Source organism: Lobosporangium transversale, assembly GCF_002105155.1.
Source record: "Lobosporangium transversale strain NRRL 3116 chromosome Unknown BCR41scaffold_59, whole genome shotgun sequence".
NCBI lineage: Eukaryota > Fungi > Mortierellomycota > Mortierellomycetes > Mortierellales > Mortierellaceae > Lobosporangium > Lobosporangium transversale.
Genome location: NW_019029037.1, coordinates 174,799 through 202,093, shown reverse-complemented (window position 1 = coordinate 202,093; position 27,295 = coordinate 174,799). Strand labels below are relative to the sequence as shown.

Below are 27,295 nucleotides of genomic sequence, written 5' to 3'. Positions count from 1 at the left end.
ATTCATGGTCATTCCTTCATCCCTCCATTCTCCATTCTCCCCTCTCCCTTCACTCTGATTAATTTATACAACCCTCCCCCAAAGTCTGTGCGGCGTCCGACCGCTCATTGTCCTCTCTCTTCTTTCTCCACATCCCCCCCTGTCACACACATCAACATCCTTTGTATCTCGTCCTTTTCCATTCTCTCTCTCTCTCTCTCTCTCCTCTCTCTCTCTCTCCTTCCTTCATGACTTGCTCATTGACCGGGCCATACGCTTGATTCTACTTTAATTCATTCACAATTCATTTCTCCATTCTATTCTATTTCCATTTCATTCCATTCCATTCATTTTTATTTCTATTTTTATTCTATTTTTTTCCTCATTCATTTATACTATTCCATATATTAATTCTCCATAATCATGAGCACGTTTGACGGAAAAGCTCCCATGAAGTACATGCCCGACACTGTCGAGTCATTATCACTCTTCTTCTCGCTTTCATGTATCACCCTTATGTCAGCACTCTTTGGCCGCAAGACTGCAGGAACTCAATTTAGTAATATCAACTATGCACGTGGTCTCGTCGTCAGTCTATATCTGGTCTCATGGCTGTTCTCAATCATGGCAGCCATGTTAGTCCAGACCAACAATTTCAACCTATTATCCTGTCAAATGTCCATCTTCATCTGTATTATCCTCTACGGATCATGCAAACTCGTGATCTACTTGTTCCTGATCGAGCGTGTACATATTGTTACCGCTGTAGGGATCAGGCGATGGAATTGCCCCATGTTTAAATTCAACATGTTCCTACTCACTCCCTACGCGGTTGTCTTTGTATTGGCCGTCCTATTCCGTGTCGCTGTTATCACAGACGAAGGCGAATGTCAGGTAAATTTTTTTTTTTTTTTTTTTTTTTTTTTTTTTGGATCAGTGGACAGGCCAGGAGGCGAGACACACACAGACCCTGCACAATATGTCACACAGCATCTGTTCAAAAAAAAAAAAAAAAAAAAAATAGTAAACTCATCATGCCTTTTTTGTTTTACTACTTCCAACTGCCTCTGCCTACTTCTACAACTACCATAGATTGGACTACAGGGTGCAGCAGCGATCCCTTATATCATTTATGATGTCCTCTTGTCTTGCTGGCTCACAGCGCTCTTTTTACGGTCCTTGGTTTCCTCTACTTCCATGCTTCAGGGTCCTACAAAGAGCAAGCTTCGAGATGTAGCCCGCAGGACCTTAATTGGATCAGTTTTTGCTCTGATCCTCTCCTGTGCCAACATTTCAACCCTTGTCTATTTTCAAGGCACTGAACGAGGGCTGTTCTGTCTAGCCTCTTGTACCTTGGATGTCACACTCAATGCAATCACAATCCATTGGGTGACATCAAGTGGTAAAAGTAAAAGATATGCAAGAGTCGGTGGAGGTTATCGAGGTGGTTCAAGTAGTAATGGTGAGCAAAGACTCTCCAGGGTTGGAGCTCAATTTGCAATGCCCGGCTTTGGAGCTTACCGTAAAGATTTGTCACCACGCGACTCACATATCTCAGTATCGATTGAGTCTTATGTAGAAGAATATCATCAAATGCACATTGCCAGCAAAGTACAACCACCCGAACCAGCGCGATACGAATAATAGCATAATAAATATACAATAGCATTTTTTTTCAACTGAACCAAAAAAGCCAAAAAAGCCAAAAAAGCCAAAAAAAAAAAAAAAAAAAGTACAAAACCTTCCTCTGCCCAATCAAAAGGTACTAAAATCATCAAGTGAGATAGTGAAGAAGGGGGGGACACTCTCCACCAATCGAAGGTTAGGGGACTACGTCTCGACCAGTGCTTCTATTCGAACTGAAATTTTGTCAATTATGATGTTTCAGATTAAAAAAATAAATGTCAATTGACAAAATTTCAGCTCGAATAGGAGCACTGGTCTCGACTGACTAAAAAAGTAAAAGTACAGTCCAAACACTTTCTAGATGTTCCAGTGTGTTCATCTCGTAACTGTCAATGGATCAATTAGTGGAAAAAAACGTGTTTTATTGATTTGTTCTACCATATTCATGAATGTGGTAAAAATTTCACTTCCTTGGAAAATAAAAAAAATATATATACAAAAAGGAGAAAAAAAAGAAAGTCCCGACCGTAGAAGCAAAAAAACTGATTATCTTGGGATGCAGCAACGTTGGCCTCTGCAGCAAGGAAAAGGATCATCATAGAAAACGGCACGGTAACCGCTGGGGCAAGGAGTTCTGATAGTGGTACAGTAGACATGCCTGTGGGACTGGGCTCCACAAGTAATGGCCTCGACAGACGTCATGGCAACGAGAGCAAAGACAGCGAGAGCGACAAGTTGGCGAAGCATGTTTGTTTGTTGTTGTTTTTTTTTTCTTAAATCTGGAGTAGAGAAACTTGAGATGGAATGAAGTGGAGTGGGGTCAGAAAATGATCCTTCCTTTTTATAACCAATTTTTTTGAAGCGAGTTTTTGATTGTTCTCTAACAGAACATAGCAGAGAAGGTTAAAGATAGGTCTATAGTAAAATTAGCAAGACTTCTTTGGCACGTTTGCAAGTAGTTAGTCAAGTAAAAACAACAACAACAAGTAACAACATTCAACAGCAAGAAGAATAAAGAAACTCACAACTTCATTGACCCTTTGTTCCAACAGTTGCCCATCCATCTTTCGACTTTCCTTGTTTCAGCTATATTAATAGCACTTTGTTGATGTTCCCAAAATTTTCCCCTCCCAAATGATTTGTTGAAGCATGATCGGTAGCCCTTACTCGTTGATATGAATAGAGTGGAGTAAGCTGATGATGGCATATAACGGAAATCAGGCATGATGCATGATACAACGTCAAAAGTAAAAACGTCTGCCGTGCAGAAATGATAAACAACGCCAAGGAAACCAAAAAAAAAAAAAAAAAAAAAAAAAAAGAGAGGGGAAAAACAGGAAAAGGAAAGCGCCGCATATGCGTGACAAGCCAATCAGAGCACTACGAGAGTGCGAGAGACGTGTTGAGCTTTTTCCTGCACAGCCCACGCGAACAACAATGATAGATTTCAGATCAAAGCATTGGCCACTTTCATCCTTTATAAAATCCAGAAAAAGTCGAGGCCCAAAAATGCTTAAATGTTCATTGCACTTTACACTTTCCTACTCTTCTATATCCATGATCCACTAAACGGCGCTTCATTTTTCTCTTTCCATGTCTCTCTCTCGCTCCCATGACTTTTTTTGGTTGACCAGTCCCTTTCAGGAGATATTACCTGGTAAAGGAAGGGGGAAAAAAAATCTAGCTCTTAGGAGAGTATTTTTCTTTATTTATTTACGCGTTTGTCATCATGGTCAGACTATGTCTCCAAAGATGGTTCAAACCAAAACATTCAAATAATGAGCGAGACCATCGATACGACATTCGTTCCAAAAGATTATTTACCACTGCGAACAATCATTGGTCTGGGTCTGTTTTCTCTGTGGGCATTTATGTCCATTAGTGTTATGCAGCCTTGGTATGAATAGTCGCTGACCCTTGACATCATGCCCGTCATGCCACCATTACTAACGCGACCATCAATTACCACCATACCATGCTCAAGGAAAAAAAAAAAAAAAAAAAAAAAAAAAAAAAAAGAAAGTTCATCATGCAGCTCTAGCATTGACTCTGTATTTGTCCTGCAAGTGTTGTCAATGTTCTGTACAGGCCTTATTTGTCTCTTCTGTACGCAGTTATGTAGGTGATGCGATGTATACTTCGGGACAAACTGATGACCTGTTAATTCCCCTTTCGTGCTACTGCTACCACTGCTTGATAGAATGCGATGGGAGAGCTTCATTTGGGCCTGGGCTTAGTATATCGGACACGGGCATGCATATACTTATACCCATACCTATACTCACACACATACTCATACTCATACTCATGATGGTAGCCATCACACATACGACTATAGAGTTAATCGAGAATACTGAAGTGAACATATTGCGGGCTTCATACTTTTATGTTTTCATTTTTATACGACTGGATCCTTTTGAGGCAACTATAGAGAAAAATGAATGTGAAGAAAAAAGGAAAAGAAAAAGAGGATGTCCCCACAGATACCTTAATGCCACTTCAAGTACTGCCTTTGACGATATCCAAGTTAGTGACTATTGTCGATTCATAGTTGTCGACACCATCCTCGTCTCTCTTTGGTTCCTCAAAAGACTCGAGACGACGTTGCTTCCATAGCTCTTACGTGTTGTCAAAATCCATTTTTATTGCAATATCACTTGAAAATAATGGTCGGTTTACAGCAGCCATAGTTCTTATCATTATTCATACTGCATCACCCTGATCAACTGAAGAGAAACAGTAATAATAATAATAATAAAAAAGTCGTATATGGATGGATGGACGGTCAGAGCTCTGCACAACCCAATCTTTGGTTTACTGACTTTAAAAAAATCAATCATCTTTAATAATGGTAAAACAGACATCAATCTATGATGGTTCTTATATGTCTATCAACTCTAAAAATGGCTTTGATGTAAATCGACGAAAGCTTGAGTGCAATACTTAGCAACCGCTAGGCTTGGGAGAGATTCCACTACGTAACATGGAATCCAAAATGATTAGAATACATATGCATAATTAAGAGAAAGTAAACTCGTCCGATTCAAGAGAGGAACAGCGAAGAAGGTAAAAGTTAAAAGAAAGAAAGAAAGAAAGAAGAGAAGAAGAAAAAAAAAAAAAAAAGTGACTTACGTGCATTTAGGCGATGCTCCAGTAATGTTAATCTTTTGGAAATTGAACTTGTCGCACTTGGCACAGAGGATGTAGACATTGTTTCTTCCTTTCTTGCTCATGGTACCACGGATGTTGTTGAGGTTCACATTGGTGATAGGAGCGGCCCCACCAGGCTTTCCAGTGGGTCCTTCATTGGTGTAATCCTGTTGGATAATAACACCATACTTGTGAATGTTGGACATTGTAATGTCTGTATAGGTAATATTGTTGACTTTACCGCCCGTCGCGTTGGCATAGGCCTTGATACGGACAGCGTTGTCAGAGTTCACAATGTTACAGCGAGCGATTGAAACACCATCAACCACTCCACCAGCCTTGATAGAACCCTGTTTTTTTAATGGCGATGTTTTTTTTGTAAAAGAGGTAGGAGCGTATGAGTAAAAAAAAAAAAAAAAAAAAAAAAAAAGAAGCTCTGTTTGCATATTCACAGACAGCAATACTCTCTTAAAGTCTTTCTTTTTCTTTTTTTTTTTACTGCTTATACGTACAATTGAAACACCATGACCACCATCGCAAAGATTGTCGTTGAAGACGATGTTGGAGCCGCTGTTGACAGCAAGGCAATCGTCGTTATTGTACACTTTGGCACCTACAATTGTGATACCTTTGGAGTCACCAGAGATATCAAAGCCATCTGTATTGTGGCCAAGACTATAGCTGGGTCCGCCTTTTTTTTTTTTTTTTTTTTTTTTTTTCGTGAATTCAAAAGAAATAAAAAAAAAAAAAAAAAGGAAATAAAAGCATCGTAAGAAAAAAAAAAAAGATTGAGTCATATCCAGAAACCACCATATTGAAAGTGCGTAAGGATTAACAGATCCCTCCTGAAAATATATGTAACGATACAAGGCATTTGAGCAACTTACGGTTATCAATGGTAATGTCCTTAAGAATAAGTCCATTACAGTTATTGACAGAGAAGGTGTGGACAGGCGATCTAAGGATAGTCAGTCCAGTAATTGAACCACTCATTTTGCGGAGTCTGACAAACTTGGGCTTATTGACACCACCATTGCCTCCTTTGCCATCCCAATATGCCTTTGTCAGGAGTAGTAGTAAAAAAAAAAAAAAAAAAAAAAAAAAAGGGTTAACGGTTAAGACGATGTTTCATTCGTGCCACTCAATAAACTAAAATGAAGTAGCAAAAAAAGAAAAAAAAAAAAAAAAAAGACACTTACTGGACCGTTGCCATCGAAAACTCCCTTGGTGCCATCAATGTTAATGTTCGAACCACCAATGGTGACGAGGTCGTGGTCCTTTCCAAGATTCCCTTTGGCGAACGTGATAGTGCCAGCTAATGAAGATCAGAGTGGTTGTTGTAAGCTTCGACGTTGACCTCTGTTGAGAGCAGGAACAATTATGAGACTGAGGAAAACAAAGAAAAAAAAAAAGTGTGGGATAAAGAAAAACATACTAATCTTGATTGTGGTGCCGGTCTTGAGTCCAGTGAGATCAATCTTTTTGTTAGCAGGCACGGTAAATGGGCCTTGGATGACAATCGCACTACAACCTTTGGTCCCTGCGATTTGCTCGTAAGATGTAGCGGTGCATCCGGCACGTGTCTAAAGGGTGCAAAAGAATAGTATGAGACAGTTCGAAGGTTAAGTTGGTAAGGAAGGTCTCACAGCCATGTTCTTCTCGTTCACTTAGCGACCCTCACCTGGACAGGCCCAGCAATGACGGTAGTGGCCAAAATGGCGGGAACGATAAGAGAAATTCTCATGATGGAGAGTAGGAAGCAATTCTGAGTAAGGGTTGAGGATTTGGAGTGCTTGTTGTTTTGGATGGGTGTTTTGTTTCCTACAACGGCAGACATATCGCCCTTTTTATACTGTCGAGAGTCCTTTGTCGAGGATGATGGCATGTGCATGCCTATAGTCTTCTGTTTGTGGAGTAGCGATGCTATTCAGCTCTAGAAGACAGCAATCCTCAATTGGATATAATATGGATCCAAGAAGCTGCCATTACACAAATTAACATTTCAATGAAATTATTACCTTGTGCAACCGCCAGAGCCATGGACGTTGTACTAGAAGAAAAGTACCAAAGACAGGGCATATGTTATGAAAAGGATCCCCACGGTCAATTGTGGAGCAGTTTATTTAAGGGAAGGTACTGACATGCAGCTAGAGTTTAGGGTCCAGGTTCTCAAACATAGTGGCGGGTAATAGCATGGGAAATTAGGAAATTAACATGGTCAATGTGTCACAGTCATTTGTTTGTATCTCATGGAATTTATTTTAAATTGCCTGAACCTTGTCATATTAAATGCAGGAAGGTGTACACCCGTGGGATACATCCACATTGAATAAAAAAAAAAGCTCTTCTTGATCGAAGTTTGGCAGCCTATAGTTTATAAGACCGATCCAAGAGAGGAATGGTATCTGGCTGTTATGGTCAATTAACAACACGAGTCGCGTAATGTTGCTTTGTCTGCAAGTGTGAATGTGAATGTGAATGTGAGCACAGGCATAAATGGGATATTTGAAGCCAATTGGGATGACCGTGGCTTGTGCTTATCATCTGCAAATAAACCTTAAGAGCTTTTTATTAATGACCTAACCATTGTTCTAACATCAATTACAATGAAAGGAACAAATTTAATAGAGTCCGATAAGCGCTCTTAATCTTCTGAATTCTGAGGCACATTTGCATCAAATAATGGATAATTTTGACTTTGGATACGTCAGCTAAATCATTTTCAGTTTCCGCCCGTAGGCGCCTAGGACAAAGCAGCACGAAAGCTCAAACTGAAAACCGAATATGCGTTTGAGAGGAACGGTGGGACCACAGACTGCCACATTGATATCAGATTCAAGCTTGGGGTCTTTTATTATTATTATTATTAACCCTTTTTCCATGGTAGAATTATACAATAAATGGTAGAAACAAGGTCCGTAAAAGATTAAATATATCTATTGCAGGTGACGCCTCCAAGTGATAGAGATGAACCAAACAGTTTGCTCCATCTAAGGTAGTCTAGGTGCAGCAGTGCTGAATGTCAAGTCACAAGGAGATGGCACGGGCTACTATAAATGGCGGAGCGGTAACTAGTAGAACGGAAAATTGGAGTGTTGACGTAGCGGACGCGTTCATGACGTCTACTCCATGAAATTAACCGTAGCAGGAAACTCAAGGTGTCTCCTTTTTCCTCAACTGCGGACTTTGTGAGTTATGCATCACATCACGTCTAGAGCTTTAGTTGCTGAAACTGGAGTTAAAGATAAAGTGGTAACACAGAGGTCAATGATGTCAATTGACAGATATGGTGAATACAGTAAGTGCTGTAAGTCGACATGGATTGCTCATGTAGAGTTCATTTAGGATTTTAATCTTTGTCTTTACTCTTCTCATGACTTGAGAAACAAACGCTATCAGTATATCGTTTCCCTAGAGATATGGCTGCTATTGGGCCATGGTAGTGTAACAGCAGCATAACAATGGTTTTATGTATAAAGATATTTTGAACCAAAGGTTGACCTCGATTTCAGGCTAACCCGAATTACTAAGTGAGGGAAGGAGGTTCACAAGGAGCAGTGGGTATATTGTGAAAGAAGCAAAACAAAGGGCATTGAAAAATTTACTAGAAGGCATAACAAGAGAATAACAAGATATCCAAAAAAAAAAAAAAAAAAAAAAAAAAAGATCCTTCTGGAGCAAGCAAATGACCCCTCAATTTTGCAATCCTCTCAAAACTGAATTCTGGACCCATACCAACAGTAAAAGCACTCATATTCAAAAAAATTTAATTATGGGGACTATGCCATTGAGAGACCAGAATTTGTATATAGACTTTTTTTTCTCCCAACGCATAGACCAATGCCAAAAGAGATCCTCCCCAAAATCTCTTTTTTTAGATTTATTCCAGTGGCAAGCGACGCATCTGAAAATCAAGCCTTTTTTTGGTTGCTCAACACCAAAATGGCTCTTTTTTTACTATAAAAAAGAACTTCTTTCCTTAACAAAAAAAAAAAAAAGATTGAAATCACTTACACATTCACCTCTGCCTCCATCTCCACCTAATTCAAGACAAAGCCAACTTTTCAAGCCATGCGATCCGCCGTGTCAGCTGTCATCCTTCTTATTTCTCTCGTGGCCATGACTATGGTTATCTCGGTATCAGCAAGTCCGCTTCCTGTTGTTAAGATGGATCTCCTGTCTCGCGCCGATCCTGTATACCCTGGCTCTAACTCGTCGGGATGCCCCCAGGCGTGTGGTATGGTCCACGACCCACGTTGCGCTACTTCCCAAAATGGCACACCAAGGACATTTAGCAACCAATGTGAAATGGATAAGCACAACTGCGAGAACCCAGAAGATACCTACGCGCCCACAAAGAAGGGCTGCTAAATAATCCATATTCCTTTGTACAACAAAAATAAATAACCTTTTAATACACATAATGTACATAAACATGCCTTCCTTCCTTCCTTTACCCTAAGTAACGAAGATGTGTTTTTTTATTTATTTTTTATTTGTATACATGGATGCACGCAGAAAATCATTACAAAACATAATTCAGTGGGCTTTCAGGTAGGTAAGATTAATTAAGGTACTGAGAGGTGTTGGCACCAGATGAGGATTATTACAAGGATGTCCATTTATAATTACTCTCAAAATGCGATACAAAATAACGCCTTAAGACACTTCAATAGAATTACGGTAGCTACTGAGAGGCAGAGTAGATATTCTCGTCTCTGAGCTAAGCTTTTTGAAGTTACGCCAGTTATCAGTAGATACACATATTGTCCCGCTTTTCACATATCCCCTCCACTCTCTCGATGCAAGGACTGTGACATAGCCATTAAGGGATACATATTTGTCAAAGCACTGATACATTCCTTGGGATAGTGCAGGAATATGTTAAAAGTATTATTCAAGGAGCGCAGTGAAGCTAATAGCATGCATGTGGTAGTATTTAGATGTTTATACGGTTTCATAGTGGGCCCGAAGAGTCGCCTACATAAAAATCGAAGAGTCCGTGGAGCCTTCAGCAGTCTGGGCATTGAAGGTAAGTCTATTAATTGAGAGCAGTTAAAGTGACGAGCCCAATATGAGGAAATAGGTAGCAGAGTCCTCGCCAGAAAGTCGTCGACAAATATTTTTAAAATACTGTCTTTGAATCAAAAAGCGATGATTTGGTGGCTGATTGGCTGATTGGCTGAAATGGAGGACATTTTATCCAATTTAAAATTTGAAAATACATTTGTTGACGGTGTTATTCATATTGATGCCAACCTATGCAATACATTTACATACTTGTATTTGAGACGGAATTGTCATACACATCTTCTTCGAGCGCTATTTTGGTCATACCGTTTGAGCAAATGTCAACAAAGCTTAAAATAAATATCAAAACTCGGCACCACTCATTTTCCTAAATACGAAATGTTTGTGTGTGCGAGCGATTATAAGAAACCACATTTTAATAAATGCAAATAGCGTAAACATTATTAAATTATTACTGTTGGCTTTTACGAGTCATGAGTTGATCCTGGTGAGAGTACTCCGAGCGTTTGAAAATGAGAACTGTGGTAGTTCTTAGAACATACAACTTTATACGCTGAAATTCAGACTCCTTCATGCAATCCAGAAGAAAAGGCGCATATTCAGCCTTCGGGCGAGATGACTTCCTGCCAGCATTTGTAGTTTGTAATATGTCCGCTTTCATATAGTTAATTAGTAGCGCAGAGTTTAATCTCGTACAAAAAAAAAAAGATTCTCTTTATAACGTTAGGCTGTAGCGCAAGGGAGAGAGACAGAAATAAAAGAGAATTTTCTTGGATGCGAATCTACCATTTTGTGACAGTTTTTATTTCATCGCTTATATCCATAAAAAGGCCCCATGTCATCTTCGTACATCGAATGATTAATGAGCTTAGACCCAGGTATATTTGCGTAAAGTCCGAAATACATTCGATGGCTACTTAGCGCATATTATCGATTATGCTTGAGAATAGGAAAATGGATTGAATCATTGATCAGCAGGTAGGGGTTTACACATGGGTTTCACCCTCTTGTTTATTCCAAGGAAGATACGGAAGGAAGATTGCCTCCTTCCTACTGCTGGCTTTCATCAGCTTCCTGACTGCTTCTAGAGACCTTAAGCAACCAACAAAGACTTTCATAATTCATTGCTTTGCTCTTAGGTTCTCGCCGCAACGCTCGAGCCCTTTGCCTTCCCAACTATCGCTCTATTTTCTATGTCAGTCCGCATCTTCGCCTCCCTCAGCAGCGCTACTGCAAATTCAAGCATAAAACATCTTGGAAACTAAATGTGTCCGCTTTTATTTTATTTTTTTCTTCCTCAGTCCAACTAATGAACACATCACCCCCCTTTTGAATTATCTTTTGTAGCCTCATTTAGATAAAAGCTTTGAGAGAATCCGCAATACACTTACTTTGGTGGGACAGATGTTGTCCTAATACCTTCAATGGCCCCAATCAAATAAATGGAGCCTCCAACATTCATTCTTTTGATCTGCCTGTTTGACATCCGCTCGTTGTTCCAAATGAACGTCCGTTGCCCATACACGAAAAGACAAAAGTCAGTCCACATTCTTCCTGACAAGAAGACCAAGGTACCACGTAAGTAAATTGCTTGGAAAGATGATAGGATCGGAACACCTATCAGGGCAAATATTCATTATCACAAAAATTAAGCGTGCTGCAGGAAAAAAAAAAAAAAAAAAAAAAAAAAAAAAACGTTACCATAACACTCCATAGTTGTGTTTGTGGCCATGAGCAACAACATGAGTATGAGTATGAGCATGGTATAAGTATGCCTGCAAACTTTATCCCAGCCGATGCTCTTTATCAATTAGCGCTATAGCAATACGAAAATGGAGTCATCAAATTAGCAGTTTGCCCCCGAAGTATCCATTAGACACTATGTCACTGACTCTGTGCGGCAAAGGCAGAAGAGTCAAGTACAAAGTCATCACCAGTGCTACACACTGAACAATGTTTTTGAATACACTATAGTGGTGAAGAGATGGTCCTGATAGTGGCATAGTGTTTAAGATTTCAAGGAGCAATGATTATTCATATCAGGATTGCATAAGCCAAGAGAGTACAAATATCCAACGCGAAGGCTGCTCAAAAAAAGCAATCTCTGTCCAGCTTTGCCTTAATAGTTCCAACAGGTATATCTTGCTATCGTGTGAGTGTTGGATTATATGTCTGTTACTGTGTAATTGGATGAATGGCATACTGGTGGCCCGATTTAATTTGGAGGCCATCTCTCTTCTGCAGTAACAGTGTAGGAAGCAATTTGTTCATGTGGGGAAAAGCCAGTAGACTGAGCCTCTTACTGACTTTGTCAATCACAGAGACATGCGTGAGAGGAAGTACCGTTATAAAGGCGCTGAAAATCTATTTGATTGGCGGTGTATCTCAGAGGACTTGTCAGATTGGCCATAGTCCACAATACAGGACTAGAACGGCCTGAAACACAAGGACGCCACTTTCTACTTCATACCGTTGCCCGAAACCCATGCCCATAGACAATAGATGTTTACTTCTGAACAGAGATATTTAACATTATATCAATCATCACGTAATTCGCACTTTTCATTTCTTCCCTTACTGGATTAATAATAAAGCAAAAGCCAACACCTTAACCAAAGTCGCTCCGTTCATGCTTATGAGCACAGATAAGGAAATAAAGACCAAGACTAAGGCCAAAAACGTAGCTAAACAGTAAGGAGAGAATAAGACATGTTAGTAGTGGGACAAACCATGGCCCTCGTGACTGACGTACTGACGTACTGATGTAGTTCTGTTTTCATGTTCTAAAGACAGAGCAGCAGTCCTCTTCTGTATGCCGAAACTCGCTAGTTGTCCCTTCACTCACTATGAAAGGAGGTTCGCACTCATTCCAGACAACTATAAATGGTTATCTCCATCTTCCATTGATCTATTCAAGTCCACCAAGAACTACAAGCAAATACCACCCAAGCCAAAAATGTTTCGCCAACTCGTTACTCTCGTTATCGTCGCGGCTGCCGCTATGACCTCTGTTGAAGCCCTCACCTGTGGAGGGTCTGCTATCAAGGGTATCCACTGCGTCGGTGGCGCTACCCCTTGCCCTGCTGGTTACCAGTCCATTTTCCGCGAAGACACCTCTCCATGCTCCTATACCGAACGCTGCTGCATTTAAAGCGCCGCACAGCGAAGGTATGCTACAGATACTTCTTGTGGTGCTTTGGGGAAATCCCTATCGCCTACTAGAGCTTGCTTATTAGCAGTGTACAAACATTCCAAGCAATAAACCTACAGATCGAAAAATGAGCTTTAGAATGAATCATCCTTGAATAACGAGCCGAGCCAATATAAGATTGCTTTGTCAGCAAATGTTTAAATACCCATCCTTAATAATCTAAACCCCTTCATATACTTTCGCCATCAAAAACACTCAAGGAGAAAGCTTGTACTATAATACATATATGGAGCATCTTTGGAACAAGAGCTTTTATATAGGCGAGCCAGACTGTTAGAATCCAAAGGTCCGATTTGTCCGATTTGCACTTCCAGAACTAAGTAAGTATACTTTTCTCACTAATATCACAATAACGATGATAGACCATACCCTCCTAAGCTAGCGGTCCTTCTACCAAGATCAAAGGATACCATACAGCCAACATCCATTGTGATGAGGCAAGCCCTCGTTGAGATATTAAAGTAAAGTATGAACAAAATTAAAACATTCACTTACTGTATTGTTGTGGCTGGTGGACATCCTGTCAAGCCACAGTTTATGGAATCTTTGCGCAAAGCCTTTTAAGTCTAGAGAGCACCAGAGTCAGACCTGTAGGCTAGATTATAAAAGCCAAAGAAACTTCCTTTTCAATAAAGCCTTCAGTTTGTTCTTCACCTACAGTTCATCTTGCCATTTATCTTTTTTCCCTTTTTCACAACAAGTATTTATCTTCCAGTAACTCAGTTTGTGAGCTCACCAATAAAGCTTCCACCTTTTCTTTTGGTATCCTATGGTGCTGTTTGTCGTCAAGGTTATTTTTGCCTCCATTTTCTCTTTTTGACACTCTTTGTCCTTGATTTTGTGTCTATCTTTTGGCCCCTTAAGCAAGATATACCTATTATTAACAACTAAGGACATGCATGTCTTTGCAAGTAAATGACTAATAATTAAAAACTGGTAAAAACCCTAGTAAATATTATTTAACAAGGAAAATCTACAGCAAATGTTGATACAAAATTAAAACAGACTGAAACAAGGACGCAGAGTAAAGGGCATGTGAGCGTGTCAAGTAAGTTTGGTATAGATAGTATTTATTCAGGCCCAAGGTGCTAAAAGATTCAGCAAGTTCCTACTCAGACTTGTATATATACTCTATATGCCTTGGATGTACTCAAGTGGACTATAGGCCTCCAGGAGAGACGCTATCAAGCGATAGAAAACGTCTCATCTTGTCTTGCCTCGTGTCCTGTCTCGAGGACACTTTAGATGCAGCAGCGCTGACCAGAGCGGCAGGGGTAGGGGGTATCGTAGAAGACGGGACGGAAGCCAGAGGGGCAGCTTGTGCCTTTGGCGACGCAGCGGACGCCCTTGCTGCCGGCTTGGTCCTGGCAGGAGATGGCCTCAACAGAGGTCATGGCGACGACAGCGACGAGAGCGAGAGCAACGAGTTGGCGGAACATGTTTGGCTTGAGTGGTTTGCTTGAGTGGTTCTTGAAGAGAAACTGAAGAGCGAATGAAGGTCAATGGAGGAGGGGAAACGACTCTCTTTTATACTAGAGAAGACAGGACAAACAGCCTCTCACTCAACTCTTGGCTGCAACCACCAATGAAGGATAAGTCTTTGTTCTTCAACAATTGCCAATGACATACAGATACTTCAATCATATCCGGTTACTAATGCGATCGAAGTCACTGTAGCCAGCAAAAAGAAAAAAAGAAAGCGGCGTCTTTGCGCCACAGTGCACACAAGCCGTTAGTAGTCATTATAATATAATAGAAATACTATACATCCATCAGATCAAAGAGTCAAAGAAGCACACATGTTTATTCAGATAGCGGTAAAAGCAGAGTAATGGGCTTGAGGGGAAAGAAAGCCAAGGGTTCAGTCAATGGTATGATGATGACATATTACGCTAGTCTACAGTGGCAATATTGTCTCGCACTACGATCGTTGCAACGGTCAAGTCATAGAATGGCGTGGGTGCACACAATAAAGTGCGGCGTCTCTGATTTTACTGAGATGTGCATGTGCGCTACATGCTATCACAGGGAGAGAGGAGAGAGCAACAGAAAGGTCAAGCCAATCATGATGCTATGCAGGACAGGGACAGGTAGAGAGAGACAGGGACAAACTATATTGGGCAAGGGAAAAAGTAAAAAAAAATTCAGTGCACGCTGTACCGTACACAGACGGCGCAAACATACAAACATGCATCTAATTTATCAAGTACGCCTTTCACATCGAGGGAATAAAATGATAGAGCGCAACCGATTCACTGGCCGGATAGTGTCACACTAAATGGTTAGGTTGCATGAATGAGAAGATAAATAAAATAAACTATGATTGTGTATGTTTACATCCTGTTAAGCATATTAACGGTCGCAGGCCTAACGCCTCCTGCCCGCGGATCATTTCTCTAGACAGACAAGCAAGGGCGAAGGACTAATATATCTTTTATACCTGTATCTTATTCTAATTACTCAACTAACTTATACTATTTATAATACACATACTACAACGATAAGTATATATATATATATATTTATCTATATGGTCTTGGCCCATCTGCATGATCGTATCAGATGGAAAAGCAGCATGAGAAGAAAAAACAAAAAAAGAAATGGCTCTTGTGTGCAGACGAAGCATAATCCTTTCTAGTGCGCAGAATACATGCACGAACGAAACGCACTATGTAATTCCCAGAAACCTATCGTTGACCAACTCGATGCATTATGCATCGATCATTCTTTCCCTCTTCTCCCTCAACCGAGCATTAAAATATCCATTCACTTTCTGGTCTGGCTCCTGGCATTGAACCAATTAAATCTTTGCTCTCCTTCTCGAGCACTATACAACTATAGCACCACTCTCCATGATCCGGTTAAGTGTCAACTCTAGTGATATTTGTACACATTAGTTTACGCCCATAGATGTGAGGTGGATCTGGCGTAGCATTACTCAGTTTATCGATGTCGGAGTATGTTCTCTCGTTTCTAATGTCTCATGTTCTGTTCCAAGGCTGCCACGCTAAACAGTAGGGACATGCAAAGAGAGAGGGGGAGAAGAGGGAAAAGAAGGAAATAAAGGCTAGTGCAGTGGACGATGTTCACATCTGTCCCCTCCTATTTCCTGTCCCCTAGGTTCTTGCTCTTGCAGTTAGGCTGGACTAAGCACTGTTCAGCTGAACATTATCTGTTTGCTCCCTAACATACCATAACAACTGTTGAAAGAAAGAGTGGTCTCCTTTTTTCTAGCATTACGCTGGTGAGAGAAAACAACTAATTGTGTGTACTCAGCGGGTAAAAAGGGAAAAATGGAAAAAAAGAAAACAGAAATAATACGGAAATAAAAGAATAATGATAAGATCGAGTTAACCGCCATCAATGCCTTGGAGCGCATGAAGAAAAGGTCGCTTGAGCAACGAACATCGCAGCAATGTGTTCATATAAAATCGCACGAACCACATTTTAACCTTAAAAAAACCTTAAAGCTTGATTCAAATGTTTTCGCTACAGAGATGAGCCAGGTAAACATAGAATGAGGAAGGCTCTTTTTTCTTTCCCTTGCTGCCGATACTATGGCGAGCTATTGCATGGCATACTGAAAGTTTATGGGGGTGTATGGTACTTAGTATATACTTGTGCGGTGGAGGTAGAGCTGTGGGAGGGTGGAGCAATGGGAGAGTAAGATGGCAATACAAGCTGCTTAATAGCAAGGCGAGAAAAGAGAGAGAGAGAGAAAGGGAGGTGAGTAGAGGGAGAGAGGGAGAAGGAGAAGGAAAGAGGAAGAAAAAAAGCAAGAGCAGAGGATCGTGAGAAAAGCAACCAGGTATGAGGGCATAGAGAGGTTCTCATCATACACTGCACACACAGCTGAGTAAAATTCGAACTTCCTACAATGCTCCATCTTCTCACTCACCATTTCCAAGTCAGATATCCATCCCAATCATCTTCATAACAAGCCATATTGTATAACTACTATATCCGGGCAGGCAAGTAAAAAGGCTGCAGCAGAAGAAAAGCAGAGTAGTTTTTGTTTATAGTATTTCTTTTATTTCAAATGAGATATCAACTGTCTTGTACTTTCTCAGCCTTGCTTAGGGTATGTGCATATACACTAAGTGATCTGGCGAGGCCTTGAGTCTTGCTCATTCCAGTAACCAGCACTGGAGCTCTTTAGATGCAGCAGCGCTGGCCAGAGCGGCAGGGGTAGGGGGTATCGTAGAAGACGGGACGGTAGCCAGAGGGGCAGCTTGTGCCTCTGGCGACGCAGCGGACGCCCCTGCTGCCGGCTTGGTCCTGGCAGGAGATGGCCTCAACAGAGGTCATGGCGACGACAGCGACGAGAGCGAGAGCAACGAGTTGGCGGAACATGTTTGGCTTGAGTGATGTTTGTTTGTAGTTCTTGAAGTGACACTTGAGAGCGGATGGGGACCAACGAAGATAGAGAAACGAGCTTCTTATATATTTGTCGAAGCGTAGGAGATGACAAGGTATTAAGGTATTAACATAGTATATTCTTGCCTGACTGGCAGTGTTATCAACTGCGTGTATGAAGCTTGATCGCCACTTACTGTCTTCTAAAAGCAGTGCCCTAAACAGTTAAGTTGACACGAGTCGTCACTACTCTATTCTTGATCTTTTTCTGCATGCATACCCGAACTGATACAGGTATCTCACTTGGATATGCTCACATAGCTGATTTGATTTGGTGTCGGCCAGTGCATTGAGTTACTCAAATATATAATATATGGAGTCGTGACTAAAAGACTGGAACTAGTATGAACTACACCCGTGACTAAAAGACTGGAACTAGTATGAACTACGATAACCATAGCATTTAACACCAACGGTTGAAATCTAGCTTTGAAACAGACCCGTTTCCCTGATATAGGAGCTAAAATCTACGATTAAGTCAAATAGGGTGTGATATCTACTTATCCTCTGCTATACAGGGACAGGTGGCGTGTTCTTTTGTCTCTCATACGCACACATGTACAGGCATGGATGATGCGTGTTATATATACATATACATATATGTTTATTAGTATATGTCTATTCTACAAATCTATTGGAGCATACAACCAAGCGATATCTGTACCTGATACAGCCTACTAAACAGGCAAGCAATCCTTTCTTTGTTCCATGAGTGGACACGATTTATTCTATTACTATTATAGCTATTGGCACAATTGTCGTTATTACTTGTATTATTTGCTGTCATTAAGTATTTACTAGAGACTTTGTTCCTCCGTAAAATTTGGGCTCCAGATTGTTCCTTGTAGAAAGGCTACATCTAGTAGAGATATATATTCCTGTTCGTAGTTCTAGTCCTTCATTTCCAACAATAAAAAACCTACTATCACAACTTAGTTCCATCAGAGCATTCACAAATATTAGAGCCTTAATGTTTTCAGTAATAGCCTGCTTCCAAGATGAAGTTACACGTTAAAAATGCATGTCTCTAATAAATAAATTCTCTTAATGTCCGTTAATCAAAGCCAGAAAACCCTTTATGCTGTTCTACGTTCACTTAAGTACTGGTCATGACTTTGGAGCAGGCAAACCTAAATAGAAATGCATAAACACTGTGAATAGAGACAACTTCTAAGTCATGACCCCCTTTTTTTTCTTAGGCACCTCCTATCCTCATAGGACATGATATTATTGCACCCACTATATTAATGTATGGATTGGCACAATCATCTTTTTCTAGAATCCCTTCAGGCCGCTCAGCAAAGCCCACAAGTGGCATTACAGGAGTCGCCCTACAAATACAGCTTTTTCGTATTAAGCAAAGAAAATAATATCTTTAATTTCTACAAAGGGTCTATAATGCATTCCAATGTAAGGATGTGATATCAAGAGGCCAATGGGTCGACTGCACGCGCGTTAGCTCACTCATGAGGATTGCTTGCCTGTTTAGTAGGCTGTATCAGGTACAGATATCGCTTGGTTGTATGCTCCAATAGATTTGTAGAATAGACATATACTAATAAACATATATGTATATGTATATATAACACGCATCATCCATGCCTGTACATGTGTGCGTATGAGAGACAAAAGAACACGCCACCTGTCCCTGTATAGCAGAGGATAAGTAGATATCACACCCTATTTGACTTAATCGTAGATTTTAGCTCCTATATCAGGGAAACGGGTCTGTTTCAAAGCTAGATTTCAACCGTTGGTGTTAAATGCTATGGTTATCGTAGTTCATACTAGTTCCAGTCTTTTAGTCACGGGTGTAGTTCATACTAGTTCCAGTCTTTTAGTCACGACTCCATATATTATATATTTGAGTAACTCAATGCACTGGCCGACACCAAATCAAATCAGCTATGTGAGCATATCCAAGTGAGATACCTGTATCAGTTCGGGTATGCATGCAGAAAAAGATCAAGAATAGAGTAGTGACGACTCGTGTCAACTTAACTGTTTAGGGCACTGCTTTTAGAAGACAGTAAGTGGCGATCAAGCTTCATACACGCAGTTGATAACACTGCCAGTCAGGCAAGAATATACTATGTTAATACCTTAATACCTTGTCATCTCCTACGCTTCGACAAATATATAAGAAGCTCGTTTCTCTATCTTCGTTGGTCCCCATCCGCTCTCAAGTGTCACTTCAAGAACTACAAACAAACATCACTCAAGCCAAACATGTTCCGCCAACTCGTTGCTCTCGCTCTCGTCGCTGTCGTCGCCATGACCTCTGTTGAGGCCATCTCCTGCCAGGACCAAGCCGGCAGCAGGGGCGTCCGCTGCGTCGCCAGAGGCACAAGCTGCCCCTCTGGCTACCGTCCCGTCTTCTACGATACCCCCTACCCCTGCCGCTCTGGCCAGCGCTGCTGCATCTAAAGAGCTCCAGTGCTGGTTACTGGAATGAGCAAGACTCAAGGCCTCGCCAGATCACTTAGTGTATATGCACATACCCTAAGCAAGGCTGAGAAAGTACAAGACAGTTGATATCTCATTTGAAATAAAAGAAATACTATAAACAAAAACTACTCTGCTTTTCTTCTGCTGCAGCCTTTTTACTTGCCTGCCCGGATATAGTAGTTATACAATATGGCTTGTTATGAAGATGATTGGGATGGATATCTGACTTGGAAATGGTGAGTGAGAAGATGGAGCATTGTAGGAAGTTCGAATTTTACTCAGCTGTGTGTGCAGTGTATGATGAGAACCTCTCTATGCCCTCATACCTGGTTGCTTTTCTCACGATCCTCTGCTCTTGCTTTTTTTCTTCCTCTTTCCTTCTCCTTCTCCCTCTCTCCCTCTACTCACCTCCCTTTCTCTCTCTCTCTCTTTTCTCGCCTTGCTATTAAGCAGCTTGTATTGCCATCTTACTCTCCCATTGCTCCACCCTCCCACAGCTCTACCTCCACCGCACAAGTATATACTAAGTACCATACACCCCCATAAACTTTCAGTATGCCATGCAATAGCTCGCCATAGTATCGGCAGCAAGGGAAAGAAAAAAGAGCCTTCCTCATTCTATGTTTACCTGGCTCATCTCTGTAGCGAAAACATTTGAATCAAGCTTTAAGGTTTTTTTAAGGTTAAAATGTGGTTCGTGCGATTTTATATGAACACATTGCTGCGATGTTCGTTGCTCAAGCGACCTTTTCTTCATGCGCTCCAAGGCATTGATGGCGGTTAACTCGATCTTATCATTATTCTTTTATTTCCGTATTATTTCTGTTTTCTTTTTTTCCATTTTTCCCTTTTTACCCGCTGAGTACACACAATTAGTTGTTTTCTCTCACCAGCGTAATGCTAGAAAAAAGGAGACCACTCTTTCTTTCAACAGTTGTTATGGTATGTTAGGGAGCAAACAGATAATGTTCAGCTGAACAGTGCTTAGTCCAGCCTAACTGCAAGAGCAAGAACCTAGGGGACAGGAAATAGGAGGGGACAGATGTGAACATCGTCCACTGCACTAGCCTTTATTTCCTTCTTTTCCCTCTTCTCCCCCTCTCTCTTTGCATGTCCCTACTGTTTAGCGTGGCAGCCTTGGAACAGAACATGAGACATTAGAAACGAGAGAACATACTCCGACATCGATAAACTGAGTAATGCTACGCCAGATCCACCTCACATCTATGGGCGTAAACTAATGTGTACAAATATCACTAGAGTTGACACTTAACCGGATCATGGAGAGTGGTGCTATAGTTGTATAGTGCTCGAGAAGGAGAGCAAAGATTTAATTGGTTCAATGCCAGGAGCCAGACCAGAAAGTGAATGGATATTTTAATGCTCGGTTGAGGGAGAAGAGGGAAAGAATGATCGATGCATAATGCATCGAGTTGGTCAACGATAGGTTTCTGGGAATTACATAGTGCGTTTCGTTCGTGCATGTATTCTGCGCACTAGAAAGGATTATGCTTCGTCTGCACACAAGAGCCATTTCTTTTTTTGTTTTTTCTTCTCATGCTGCTTTTCCATCTGATACGATCATGCAGATGGGCCAAGACCATATAGATAAATATATATATATATATACTTATCGTTGTAGTATGTGTATTATAAATAGTATAAGTTAGTTGAGTAATTAGAATAAGATACAGGTATAAAAGATATATTAGTCCTTCGCCCTTGCTTGTCTGTCTAGAGAAATGATCCGCGGGCAGGAGGCGTTAGGCCTGCGACCGTTAATATGCTTAACAGGATGTAAACATACACAATCATAGTTTATTTTATTTATCTTCTCATTCATGCAACCTAACCATTTAGTGTGACACTATCCGGCCAGTGAATCGGTTGCGCTCTATCATTTTATTCCCTCGATGTGAAAGGCGTACTTGATAAATTAGATGCATGTTTGTATGTTTGCGCCGTCTGTGTACGGTACAGCGTGCACTGAATTTTTTTTTACTTTTTCCCTTGCCCAATATAGTTTGTCCCTGTCTCTCTCTACCTGTCCCTGTCCTGCATAGCATCATGATTGGCTTGACCTTTCTGTTGCTCTCTCCTCTCTCCCTGTGATAGCATGTAGCGCACATGCACATCTCAGTAAAATCAGAGACGCCGCACTTTATTGTGTGCACCCACGCCATTCTATGACTTGACCGTTGCAACGATCGTAGTGCGAGACAATATTGCCACTGTAGACTAGCGTAATATGTCATCATCATACCATTGACTGAACCCTTGGCTTTCTTTCCCCTCAAGCCCATTACTCTGCTTTTACCGCTATCTGAATAAACATGTGTGCTTCTTTGACTCTTTGATCTGATGGATGTATAGTATTTCTATTATATTATAATGACTACTAACGGCTTGTGTGCACTGTGGCGCAAAGACGCCGCTTTCTTTTTTTCTTTTTGCTGGCTACAGTGACTTCGATCGCATTAGTAACCGGATATGATTGAAGTATCTGTATGTCATTGGCAATTGTTGAAGAACAAAGACTTATCCTTCATTGGTGGTTGCAGCCAAGAGTTGAGTGAGAGGCTGTTTGTCCTGTCTTCTCTAGTATAAAAGAGAGTCGTTTCCCCTCCTCCATTGACCTTCATTCGCTCTTCAGTTTCTCTTCAAGAACCACTCAAGCAAACCACTCAAGCCAAACATGTTCCGCCAACTCGTTGCTCTCGCTCTCGTCGCTGTCGTCGCCATGACCTCTGTTGAGGCCATCTCCTGCCAGGACCAAGCCGGCAGCAAGGGCGTCCGCTGCGTCGCCAAAGGCACAAGCTGCCCCTCTGGCTTCCGTCCCGTCTTCTACGATACCCCCTACCCCTGCCGCTCTGGTCAGCGCTGCTGCATCTAAAGTGTCCTCGAGACAGGACACGAGGCAAGACAAGATGAGACGTTTTCTATCGCTTGATAGCGTCTCTCCTGGAGGCCTATAGTCCACTTGAGTACATCCAAGGCATATAGAGTATATATACAAGTCTGAGCAGGAATCCGCTGAATCTTTTAGCATCTTAGGCCTGAATAAATACTACATATATCACTATAATTTTTTTTTTTTTTACGCGAGACTTGTGCTTATCTGCAACGAAGTATCGATATACATTTATTTCATTTTATTCTTACGCTTCGTCTTCGTTTTCATCATTATCCAAAGACAGTACGATTTTTCCTGTTTATCGCCACTGCATTACGCCAATGGCCTTCTAAATAGAACGACTAGGGGGATGCGAAGATGGGAACAGTGTTTTTCCCCATGCCCATCATGTATCTGCTTTATTTTCCTCTGTATAAATAGAAGACAAGGAGATGCAAGCCATTTTTCTTTCCTTAATCCCAACACCTATTTATCTCAAACCCGTTGATACCCTTCAAGTGCTTCAACCAATTCAAGCAAAGAGCCGAGGAAGCCTACAAATTTTCGATTTTCCTTTCCACACTTTACATCGACGTAAAAATGTTCAGTAACAATACTATCACCGTTGTTATCATCATCGCCCTGACTGCCATGACTTCTGTTTCATCCATCTCTTGTCAAGATCAAGCATCTCCTAGCCGTGGTGTATTCTGCGTCGGCGCCTCAGATCCCTGCCCACGTGGATATCGTACCATAGCTATTGATTATGATGACCCATCGCCTTGCCTTAAGGGGGAACGTTGCTGCATATAAGAAAGACTGATCAGGAGGAGGGATGCAACATCGTCACATCTTAGCAGTATCGAAGCTATTGTTTAATCTATTTAGCTTGATAATGCACTTCAAGTTGATGAATAAAATAAGACAGAAAGTCAACCCAATTTAAACATATCGCATACACTTCCTACACCCTACCCATGTTTCTGGGAACCCAAAAAACAGTTCTGCTGATTCCATTAATCTCATTCGGTTCTGATCAGAGACAATCAATGGTATTATATTGCCTTCTGTCCAAGTACTATGGAATTGGCGCGTTCCATCTTGGAAATGAGGGTAGAACACCAGCTTCCCTCTCTTTCGCTCTCTTTTGCTCTACTTCCTTAGAATTTATGATGACCCTGGTCTTGCTTAGAATGTGGTTAAAATAGATGAACTGGTAACTATCGTGCCCTAGATCAAAGTCGTATTTATAATTGATACCAAGCTGCCTGATGAAAACAAGATTTTTTCTTGTTTGTATTTAATCATAACAAGCTGCCCATTTGTTAAGCAAAAGAAATAGCTAATTAACGACGACATTGGGAGCGATGAATCAATCTTTCTTGAATAGAGTGCAACAAGACTACAAGACTTATAAGAAATGTAGGAATGGCTCAGAACCGGCAAGTGAAATAGCAGAATAGACTCGTCCTTACGGCTCTTATTTATTTTGCAAAAAAGTCATCTCATCCCTTCCTTTACCCTCAGAACTGTATTGTATTAAAGGCGAACCAGGTCTTTAATAGGTTGGCAGGTTTTGTTTCCACTTTGTGCTAAGCTGTAGCACACACGACTGTATTTTTTTAATTTCTTTTCTCCTTAACATTCCTCGGACAATAAAGGCTCTCCAGGTGGTCGAAAGGGGGTGTCATTGGCTGTAAGCCTGCCTCACCATCAACAATGTCTTAATTTCCCGCAAACCATTCACTGTGGGACGCAGGCTAAGGTTTCGATCAGAACATTTCTTCAGAAGTTCATTAAAGTACTTCGACAATTGGTAGGTTGTAAGCAGATGTGATTATAGTTAATACTGACAAAAAGCACCTCCCCATATCTCACATCAACAGAAGCCATGCGATGATTGATATTGCCCACGTGCTATTGCCATGCTTTTCCAGCTCATACCAGCCTCGCTCATCGCTATTCAATATTTTGGTTCCCGATAGTCTAAAAGACGCTCGTTTCTGTCTTCATTGATCCTTATTCACTCACAAGTCCCACTACAAGGATCATAGGCAAATATCACTATATCATTCAAATCAAACATGATCCGTCAACTCATTGCTCTTACCCTTGTCGCCTATCGCTGCCATATCCTCTGTTGAGGCCGTCACCCGCGGACGCATCACCTGCGGAGCCCAGGCCAGCAAGGACAAGGGCGTCCGCTGAGTCAGCCCGAATGATCCTTGCCCTTACCGTTATCGCCCCGTCTTCTACGATAACCCCTACCCCTGCCGCTTTGGTCAGCGCTGCTGCACCTAAAGTGTACTTCAGACGGGACAGGACACAAGACAAGATATCGTTCTCCTACCCTTTGTTGACCTCTCCTTGAGTATATATATACTTGTCTGAGCAGGAACCAGCTAAATATTTTAGCATCTTAGACCTGAATAAATAAATACTACATGTCAACTTTTTTAATTACAAAAAAAAAAATGTAGGGAAAGACATGGTGAACTCCTATGCAATTTAAGTCATGTGTGTGCTAAGGCGAGGTTTGTTGTCAGCCTTGGGAATGTGCTCCAGACTAGGCTCGTCACCAGCCTGCACATGCATGTGCTGAAAGGCAAATGTGGCTTGCTCTCGCCGCCGGACACACTTTTTTTTCTATGAATGTCCAAACTTTTTTCTAAGTCATTTTTCCTACAGATCACAGGAAAATGGTCTACGTGTGAAGCATGCTACTGTTTTTCTTGCTCTCATTTCACAATTCATTTATTCATCCGATTACCACTACGAAATATACCTCTCACCACTCTCATCCTAAAAACTAAACGAAATTATATATAAAAAAAAAAATGTCTGCACAAAACCTTTTAACCTCTGGTTACAAGAGAAAAAAGTGTGATACCAAGCGAATGGTATTAGAGAGGCAGGGATTTCTTACGATAGAAGATCAAACAACTCCCATGTCCCTCGAGATTATCAACCGAAAGGCCTATGAAGCTTTTAGGTTTTATCCGAAACCAGAGCAGCTCCAGATCGTAACGAGGATCGGGGAGCGCCAAGATTGCATCCTAATTGCTGGTACTAGCTGAGGGAAGACAATGGTCTATTTTCTGCCCCTGATACTTTGGCCACATACCTATATACTCATTATTACGCTACTGAAGGTGTTGGGTAACGAGCAGGTCGAAAAACTGGCGTCAGTAGGCATTCGAAGGGTGCTATCGAGCTGTATTCGTTTCACCAGAGCTCTTTGCGAGTACGAAGCTGAGTTTAATTTAGGCCCGTCCGGGCTGGAGATACCAGTTGATCGCGGTGGTTGTGGATGAAGCGCACTGTATTGGAGCATGGGTGGCAAGTTCAGAAAGGGCTATAAGAAACTTGGCTACCTCCGCTCTTATGTTAGTCCAGACACCTGCTTTGTCGCAGTATCTGCCACCTTGCCTCCTCCGCTTCTATTGGAGGTTATTAGTGTGATGCGCTTCAAAGACGTGAAGGAAATGAACATTGGCAACGATAGGAAAAATGTCGAATACGTTGTGAGGCGGTTGAAACATGCGGTAACGTTATTTAAGGATCTCCACTTTTTAATAGACAGGAAGAAAACGATCGTGTATTTTCAGACGAGAGATGAAGCCGACTCTGCTGCTATCTACCTCAGGAACATAATTGGTCCCAACAAAGTCGCCTTGTATCATTCTAACAAGTCAAGTGATAGAAAGAAGGAACTAATGGAGCAATTCAAAAGTGGCGACATCGACGTTCTGATGTCAACCGAGGCGGTGGGCATGGGGTGTGATATCAGTGACGTTCTGCGCGTGGTGCAGTACGGCTATCCTGACAATATATCATCTCTGGTCCAGCGCCTTGGTCGAGCGGTGCGTAACCCAGAGCTTCACGGCGAAGGTATAGTCCCTATCTCATCCAGAGCTTTAGGTAAAGTTGACAAAGATATCAAGGCCTTTGTCAACACTCAGTGCTGTCGTCGAGCATTTTAAAATTAATTTTTCGGAAATGTCCACCAAAATGTTGAAAGACGCTGCGACAATTGTAATCCCGAAATGCATGAGTCTTCACCACCAGATACTGCACAAGACAAGGAGACGGGCAGATGCAAGATCCAATGCAGGTGTTAATCAACGCGGAATGTGGCGAACGGCGGCTGAAAAAGAGAGCATGTTACAAGCGATCACTGAATGAAAAGATCATACATTCCACACCGAGGTCAGTGACATATACTTTATGTGTGATCAAGATGCTGTAATGTCAGACAATATGATAAAGAAGATTGTCAGTAAGAGCGTTTGGATTACAACGCCCGAATCGATCTCGTCCTCTATTGATTGGACACCTCTTATACCGAAGCATGCATCAGACTTGTGCAAGATCTTAGTAAATTTGAACGCCGACATCATGTAAAAGAGGCAGCAGCCAAGTGATCACCAGATGTCCAAGGGATAAATATTACAATAATTAATGATGCAGTTACACCGGAATCCAAGCCTTCATTTAACACAGCCGAGGGAAGTCCAATCATTGCAACACTCTATAAAGCT

The 27,295-nt window shown here is 41.4% G+C and overlaps 9 protein-coding genes across 9 annotated transcripts; 6 read left to right on the top strand and 3 right to left on the bottom strand.

Annotated features, from left to right (window-relative positions):
- Positions 1-12: 12 nt before the first annotated feature.
- BCR41DRAFT_328517 (hypothetical protein) lies at positions 13-1,623 on the top strand (the record flags this gene model as incomplete). The annotated part of the gene is made up of 2 exons (XM_022021699.1): positions 13-873; positions 1,072-1,623. Exons 1-2 carry the CDS (start codon positions 403-405, stop codon positions 1,621-1,623), a joined length of 1,023 nt encoding a protein of 340 aa, XP_021876431.1. The 5' UTR covers positions 13-402.
- Positions 1,624-2,023: 400 nt separating this feature from the next.
- BCR41DRAFT_363047 (hypothetical protein) lies at positions 2,024-2,404 on the bottom strand. The gene has a single exon (XM_022025825.1). It carries the CDS (start codon positions 2,259-2,261, stop codon positions 2,049-2,051), a length of 213 nt encoding a protein of 70 aa, XP_021876430.1. The 5' UTR covers positions 2,262-2,404; the 3' UTR covers positions 2,024-2,048.
- A 2,144-nt stretch (positions 2,405-4,548) lies between these two features.
- Positions 4,549-6,499, bottom strand: BCR41DRAFT_375025 (endopolygalacturonase precursor; the record flags this gene model as incomplete). Its single annotated transcript, XM_022026911.1, has 7 exons — positions 4,549-4,579; positions 4,738-5,105; positions 5,268-5,446; positions 5,643-5,814; positions 5,955-6,046; positions 6,191-6,338; positions 6,437-6,499. The coding sequence occupies 7 exons, from the start codon at positions 6,497-6,499 to the stop codon at positions 4,549-4,551; spliced, it is 1,053 nt and encodes a 350-aa protein (XP_021876429.1).
- Positions 6,500-8,759: 2,260 nt separating this feature from the next.
- BCR41DRAFT_363045 (hypothetical protein) lies at positions 8,760-9,151 on the top strand. The gene has a single exon (XM_022025824.1). It carries the CDS (start codon positions 8,827-8,829, stop codon positions 9,124-9,126), a length of 300 nt encoding a protein of 99 aa, XP_021876428.1. The 5' UTR covers positions 8,760-8,826; the 3' UTR covers positions 9,127-9,151.
- A 5,583-nt stretch (positions 9,152-14,734) lies between these two features.
- On the top strand, positions 14,735-15,428 carry BCR41DRAFT_200775 (hypothetical protein). Its single transcript, XM_022019883.1, has one exon. It carries the CDS (start codon positions 14,829-14,831, stop codon positions 15,273-15,275), a length of 447 nt encoding a protein of 148 aa, XP_021876427.1. The 5' UTR covers positions 14,735-14,828; the 3' UTR covers positions 15,276-15,428.
- Positions 15,429-21,531: 6,103 nt separating this feature from the next.
- On the bottom strand, positions 21,532-22,258 carry BCR41DRAFT_200666 (hypothetical protein). The gene has a single exon (XM_022019882.1). It carries the CDS (start codon positions 22,162-22,164, stop codon positions 21,718-21,720), a length of 447 nt encoding a protein of 148 aa, XP_021876426.1. The 5' UTR covers positions 22,165-22,258; the 3' UTR covers positions 21,532-21,717.
- Positions 22,259-23,064: 806 nt separating this feature from the next.
- Positions 23,065-23,712, top strand: BCR41DRAFT_363038 (hypothetical protein). Its single transcript, XM_022025823.1, has one exon. It carries the CDS (start codon positions 23,355-23,357, stop codon positions 23,565-23,567), a length of 213 nt encoding a protein of 70 aa, XP_021876425.1. The 5' UTR covers positions 23,065-23,354; the 3' UTR covers positions 23,568-23,712.
- A 2,119-nt stretch (positions 23,713-25,831) lies between these two features.
- BCR41DRAFT_313331 (hypothetical protein) lies at positions 25,832-26,068 on the top strand (the record flags this gene model as incomplete). The annotated part of the gene is made up of 1 exon (XM_022021127.1): positions 25,832-26,068. A coding segment is annotated over one exon (237 nt), but the record flags the coding sequence as incomplete, so codon positions are not given.
- BCR41DRAFT_200658 (P-loop containing nucleoside triphosphate hydrolase protein) lies at positions 25,960-26,976 on the top strand. The gene has a single exon (XM_022019881.1). The coding sequence runs from the start codon at positions 26,087-26,089 to the stop codon at positions 26,735-26,737; it is 651 nt and encodes a 216-aa protein (XP_021876423.1). The 5' UTR covers positions 25,960-26,086; the 3' UTR covers positions 26,738-26,976.
- The last annotated feature ends 319 nt before the right edge of the window (positions 26,977-27,295 follow it).

Coding starts and splice junctions, on each gene's coding strand:
- BCR41DRAFT_363047 (XM_022025825.1), bottom strand. CDS start 2,261: ATGTCTACTGTACCACTATCAGAACTCCTTGCCCCAGCGGTTACCGTG.
- BCR41DRAFT_363045 (XM_022025824.1), top strand. CDS start 8,827: ATGCGATCCGCCGTGTCAGCTGTCATCCTTCTTATTTCTCTCGTGGCC.
- BCR41DRAFT_200775 (XM_022019883.1), top strand. CDS start 14,829: ATGGGCTTGAGGGGAAAGAAAGCCAAGGGTTCAGTCAATGGTATGATG.
- BCR41DRAFT_200666 (XM_022019882.1), bottom strand. CDS start 22,164: ATGGGCTTGAGGGGAAAGAAAGCCAAGGGTTCAGTCAATGGTATGATG.
- BCR41DRAFT_363038 (XM_022025823.1), top strand. CDS start 23,355: ATGTTCAGTAACAATACTATCACCGTTGTTATCATCATCGCCCTGACT.
- BCR41DRAFT_200658 (XM_022019881.1), top strand. CDS start 26,087: ATGGGTGGCAAGTTCAGAAAGGGCTATAAGAAACTTGGCTACCTCCGC.